At 37.7% G+C, this 6,519-nt stretch overlaps 1 protein-coding gene across 1 annotated transcript; it reads right to left on the bottom strand.

Moving 5' to 3' along the window:
• Positions 1,857 to 5,088, bottom strand: LOC109228717 (translation initiation factor IF-2). The gene is made up of 2 exons (XM_019393897.1): positions 3,994 to 5,088; positions 1,857 to 2,336 (listed from the first exon to the last, which is right to left on the bottom strand). Exon 1 carries the CDS (start codon positions 4,679 to 4,681, stop codon positions 4,004 to 4,006), a length of 678 nt encoding a protein of 225 aa, XP_019249442.1. The 5' UTR covers positions 4,682 to 5,088; the 3' UTR covers positions 1,857 to 2,336; positions 3,994 to 4,003.

Genomic DNA, 6,519 nt, shown 5'->3' with positions numbered 1-6,519 from the left:
AGGAGAAGAAGAAGATTTGTAAAGTTCTTCCTTAAGCGATTGAAAAGCGTAACATTCGAATGAGAGGTTTCCCCCTATTTATAGGGATATAAATGCCCTGAGCGGGAAAACCAAGGGCCACCAGTTAGAAAATGGAAAGGGCACGGGAAACGACGCAATGCATAGAAAACGTGCGCCATAATGATGCATGAGGAATATTAATGACATTCTGAACTGACGTGACGGTCTGACGCAGCTCTCAAAACGTCACGTCGCTACCTCACTGTGAGGTGCTCGTCCCTCGCAAAAAGCGTTCAGATTTCTCCCAATTTTCGGATCGACAGAGTCCGCCCATCGAGCTCGCCAAGAGGCAACCCCAACGGGTGGAGGGACTGTGTATGGGTCAAAATCTGACCATACGCAGATTAGTGCTAAAAGGAATGGCAAGGGGTCGACTAAGTTGTGGTCGTATCTGAAAGGCGTAATAACGACGAGTATCTCGGCCGCTGATGAGATCGAACCATCAGAAAGCTTGTACGACAATGTATATGTTGTGATACTTAAGGGGAGCGACGTAAAGTACAATAAAGGGATTGGAGTATTCTGGCTAAGGACCGTTGGACAAAAGGAGATACTGATAATATATATAGGAGGTAAGAGGATAGAAAAAGTGGGCTCCCTCCTTCAAGAAAAAGGAGACAGAAGAACCAGAGAGGATCTTGGAGGAAAAACAAGCGAAGGTCTAGATCTTGGTTGCAGATCTTTGCAATCATCTTGTTAAATCAATAAAGATAGATCCCGTGGCTGTCAATGACGTTCTTTCTATTTCGTCTTTATTCTTAAATTACGGAACAATACCTCAAGAGTAAGCCTATCATTTGCGTTTGATATCTTTTATAATCTTGAAAAGGTTATAAGCTTGATTACATCTCTGTTTTCGTATATAACGTGCTTTGATCTAGAGTTAATTATCCTTGGCTAGGATTCACCCTCTATTTTCTCATTAATTAGTTTAACAAAAAGCTTAACACTTTTTGGTCAAACAATTGCTTTTATGTAGGCCTTTTTAGTGTTTTAAAGAATCCAAAATTTTCAAAATTAATGAAATTAAAGTATGTAAATTCTCTTTTTTGTATAAATGTAGGCCGATATTTGGGTTAATTCTTTTTTTATTTTTTATTAGATATTTTTTCATTTCATTTTAAATTTCTTTTTAATTGAATGCTAACACTTTTTTTTTCCTTTTTTACTTAGAAATGGGAGCTGCAAATTTAATTGTATACTATAAAGATTTTTTATTAAACCGAATGTTTATCCAACAATATGTTTAACTGTTTAACTTTGTACCTCAGCTTTCTAGGACTGAAATAACTTTCTTCCAGTAATGAGTGATGATTAGGACAAGAGCACCAACATCACAAACTGTTCCAAAAATTGTTTATCTCGTTGAAGTTGTGTCTATATATTTTAGAAGATTATCTCAGCCACAGCGTCTGGCACTGCTTGTCAAAACGAAATTTTTGAGATTCATTACAAAGAAAAAGAGCAGACTCACTTTCAATAAGATTACTTGGTACGTAACGGAATTAATTAAGTGGGAAAACAAGCAAAAAGTAAAAGACTATAGAACGAGTCTTCGTATGTCAAATCAATTTGTCTTTAATTCTAAGGATTCAATTTCTGAGTAACTTGGTGTTTTATATTAGGGAAATCAGAGTTATCAAAAGAACATACAGACTAAAGAAGTGATTGACTCAATATATGAAAGTGATCCTGAGCCTCTTAGACCCGAGCTTGATTATATTCACCTACTAGGTGTAGAGGAACTAATTAGACAACAAAAATAGGTAGGGGCATGGCCAACCGGCAGCACTTAGAAAGAGAAGAAACCCTGAAAATAGAAACAAATTCATATCCATTGTAATACAGACAGTCTGAAAGTGCAATATGGTGATCGTGGTAGCAAACCATCAGAATACACCAATTTATGGTATTTGCACAATATAGCGTGTAAAGAAAAACATACAGTACACTAAATTCCATTTAAACCTTCTCTCTTTCTCAGAGAGTAGGTAGAGGAAAGCAAAAGAAAATTACAAGGCAAGAAATGAAAGAAACAATTCGACCTAGCTTTGATCCTTGAGAGTCTTCTTTTAACACCAGCAAGACATTATTTGGTTACTGGAATTACTGCAGACAAAAGGAGCAACCTGGTCATAATCCAACTTCCATGACTTCAATAACCACTGCATTCCTGAAAGTAGCATCCATCCGCGGCTGATCTTGCAAGCATATTTGCCTCAGAAAAGACATTTCCATCCTCATCGGCAAACTGGAGCCCAAAGCTCCATCAAGATCTGTACACCAAAATTATGATATGGATTAGAAAAGCAGCCCTCTTACTATCAGTATATTATCTTCCATCTGTTTCCTAACAGTCAAGGGGAAGAGGTGAAACTGACACTGTTACTATAGACTCCCATCATTACACTACACTAATGTTTGACAACCTCTAACTTACAACATGCAAAATTAACTGCGGAAAACAACTTAAGTAGCAAGATTGTATTTGTTCTTCCCTCAATACCATATGATACATGATCATATTACAAAATGCTGAAAAGTTGCAGTTGACATTACTAGCAATTGCAGGATGCAAATGGCAATACTATACTTCTAGTGGCCTCATGAACTAACTGCATCAAATTGCAGTTGGCAAAGAGAGGCACTTCTAGCAATTGCATAATGCAAACAGAAGAACTGCTGATACACGTGACCTAACTGCAATACATTACATAATCCCCACCCCCCACCCCCACCCCCACCCGCAACCCCACAAAAAAAAAAGCAGGAAGATGCGCAACCTCAATGGTTTGTATTACACTGTACAAGATGTTCTTCAGAAAATATTCAGCTTGTTCAGCAGCTACCTTTCCTCCTATTGCAGAAAAAGGAACTTTTACATCTACAGACTAGAGTTTTGGTATTCAGGCACACATAAACCAACAAAAATCAATTGAACCTGCACGCTTTAATGAAAAAATGTGATGAAAAAGTAAACGGCCTTCTTAATAATTATATGGTTGTGCTTCTCTCCAACCAAGCATAATAAAAATGAATATATTTTGCATGCTGCTCAAAAAACAAGCAATGATAAAACCACAGATGAAAAATTGTAGTCATGTCATAGCCACTCAACAAGTACGTTTCACCTTCTGGGAGAATGGTCAAAACATACATGAGTAATAAATGTAATATGGCTGGAATATAGATCAAGTCAATGCTCAAGAATGGATCTGACACAAGATGGAATTTGTACATGAGCAGAATATAACTCGAAAAATCTTATAACAAGCATCTCAAAACATGACAAAAGCCTGAATTGGCACGCAATACGACATGCTTGGCCTTGCAAGCATTGAACTGGTACTTGCCAACGAATAAGGCAATGGAAAAGAAAGCCCAAATATAAGCAGAAAACAAACCAAGCTTAGATACTCTTTTCACCAAACAATCCCAAATGATTAGGAAAGCAGCACCACTCATCACACAAAAATTCATTTCAACTGGGCAGCTCTAGCTAGTCACAAACGCTCATAATAAACAAAATCACACACTTATGAAACAAATTTTGAACATAAATCAAAGCGAACACCTAAAGGAAACTAGTATCAAAAAACATGGAAATTTCAAGCATAGTCCACAAAAAGAAAACATAGTTCATTCATTATGATTTTTTTTTTCCTTTGAGAAGGAAGCGAAGTTGATTCATTAGTACCACATTTCTAGAGAAATTCCTACGAGCATATAAACGGAAAAGCTAAGCGAAGAGGCCCTTATGTAAATATGAATATGGAGTTTATGTTACACTATCAAATATTTTAATTACCTATATTTAACAAACATTGATTCATAAGATAAGTAACACTACCTGTGTAAAAATTTAAAATTGATTACATCATGTAACTTAAATCCATATGAATACGAGAGATGTTAGAAAATGAGGCATCATACCATGATGACATCATCCACTAGAGCTGGGCCGAGCCCCGCTAGAACTAGGTCGGTTCATGAAATCCACCGCATCAGCCTCACCAAATCCCCTCCTCATTCGTTCATACCCACCTCCCGATTTGGGCCTACCGTTCTCTCCGTACCGATTAGGTGAAGACCCAAGATGTCCCCCCTGACGATGCGGCCCAGGCCCAACCTCCGGTCTAGCTCTCACTCCCTGACCATCCGGGACCGGTTTCTCCTCACGGCCTACAAATCCCGGTCTAAGATGTGGCGGCACGAACCGGTTCGACTTTGGCAAAGGCGATTGCAAAGGTGAAGGCGGGTTCACAGGAGACGAAGAAAGTGTTGTAGTGGGCCCGGAACCAGTACGACCCTGTGGACGAAGCGAAATGGAGTCTGATTCAGCTCGGCTTTGATCCGGTGGGCTTTGTAACTTGGGCTGTTGCTGGATCGGAAGAGGCTGAGGCTGGGGTTGCGGAATGGAGATGGGCTTGGGAGTGGGCCGGCTCAGGACAAGCATGTGTCCATGGATACGTGAGTTGGAGATAATAGTCTTATTGGGACCATTGAAAGAAGATGATGATGAAGAGTGCGGTCTACCGGAGGTGGCGGAGCTGCTGCTAGTGGTTTTCTTTTCGTAGATGTCGTTGAAGTTAAGGGAGGTATATTTATTGGTTCTTGCCATCCACCGACCGCCGCGTTCCGCCGTATTAGGAGGAAATTAGGGTGGAGAAATGTCAGGTCCGGTGATCGGAAAATGAAATGCAGTTGAAAAAAGGTGCTGCGAAAGTGGGGAATATTGTGTGAAATTGATATTTACGATCGAGTCTTTTGGATCTGTGAGCGGAGGAAGGCGGAATAAAGTGTGGGGATGTGCACGTTATTTCTGTGGAGTCGGTGAGGGCGTTGCTTGTTATGGACAATTTCTGACGTGGCAATAAATTTAACGTTGATTGGTCTGGATTGAAGGGTCTAGATCTTATGCCACTTGGCACTTTTCTTTTCTTTTGGGTGTCTGTGGCAATCTTGTTCTTCTCTTCTTCTTCTTCTTGTTTTTTTTCGTTTTTTTAGAAAGTGTTTTTGGTTAGGAACACTTGGAGTCATTTGTCTCGTTTTAGTTGACTTTATTGTTCCTTGATCCTTTCCTTACAATTCAATTCAAAACAAACTTGATCCTAAAGTTGGGCAACAGTAAGAGGCGTATGTATTTAGTCCACTGGCCGTTGGTATTGTATTATATTGATGTGTTTAAGGGTGACTAATTTTCTTTTTATAAGAATAAACAATTTGCCAAAAGACATCTTGCACTAGAGCTAATGGATAAGGTTTCGATTCCTTGAAGTTAAACTAGTCTGAAAAAACTTGATTTATTGGGGGTTTTTCCTAAATCTTGACCTATGAACAGCAACCTTAAACCTGAATACTGAGTGTATTTTGGCAAAACATAGTGACTCATCAGTATAAATTCGATTAATTAGGGTCCACTTCGAATCGATAATTTCATAAATAAACAATTCAAGTCAAACAATCATCAGAACAATAGTTAAGGATTCAAGAGTGTTTGTAATGGAAAATGAGAAAGGCTCACATCAAATGTGGATATGGAGTTAATATTACTCCCTCCGGTCCACGGTAAGTGACCAATTTGACCTTTTATTTTGGTTAAAAATAAGTATTCATTTATATAATCAAGAAAAAATTCAATTTATTTTTTTTAAATTACCCTTATGTATGTATTCCTAAAAAGTCTTTTATTCTTCACATTAAATTATGCTGCAACATTTAATTAAGGGTAGTTTAGTCACACTAACTATTTTTGTCTAGAATTTAATATTTTCTTAATGAATGTGCCCAAGGTAAATTGGTCACTTGTTACCTGAGGGAGTATTAATTAATGAAAGATGACAGAGGTGCCTACATTAAGTAAAGTCATAGCTATGTATAGACTCAGTTAAATGTCTTTCACATAGCTTAATAGCTAAATTATTTTTATACGGGTATAGTTATATGAAATGTCCAAAATTGGTACTTCTTCAGTCTCAGTTATGTTTTCGTTTTTGTATACAGAGTTAATATATCGAAGTTTGAAAGGTAATTGCACCATACTTTCATTTTAAATTAAATTTAAACATTCAAATATTACATCAAAGTAGTCCACTACTCATTTAGCCATTGACAAGTGAGAGGAAAACAAATGAAACTTAGCGATGAAATAGTGCATAATAGATGCTTGATTCCATTAATTACAACAATTACATAAAACAGTAAAGGGTAGAGAGAAAGAAGTCCATGGCACAACTCAAACTTCATGTACGCTACGTTTTTCTGCTGATCATCTTCTTTTCAAGGCTTTTTTTAGCTTTCAATGTACAGACTACAGCAGAATAAAGTTACATTATATACAGCCTCTCACTAAATAAGAACAAAACCTTTTTCACTTGCCCTATCCTGCATCAGTAGTTATGGCAAATTTAAGCCAATTGACCAATAGGGTATTTGGCTAAGTTTATAAGCTGGTCAAAC

Source organism: Nicotiana attenuata, chromosome 7 (assembly GCF_001879085.1).
Source record: "Nicotiana attenuata strain UT chromosome 7, NIATTr2, whole genome shotgun sequence".
Classification (NCBI taxonomy): domain Eukaryota; kingdom Viridiplantae; phylum Streptophyta; class Magnoliopsida; order Solanales; family Solanaceae; genus Nicotiana; species Nicotiana attenuata.
The sequence above is the reverse complement of the archived record's forward strand: the minus strand, read 5'-3'. Positions and strand labels throughout refer to the sequence as shown.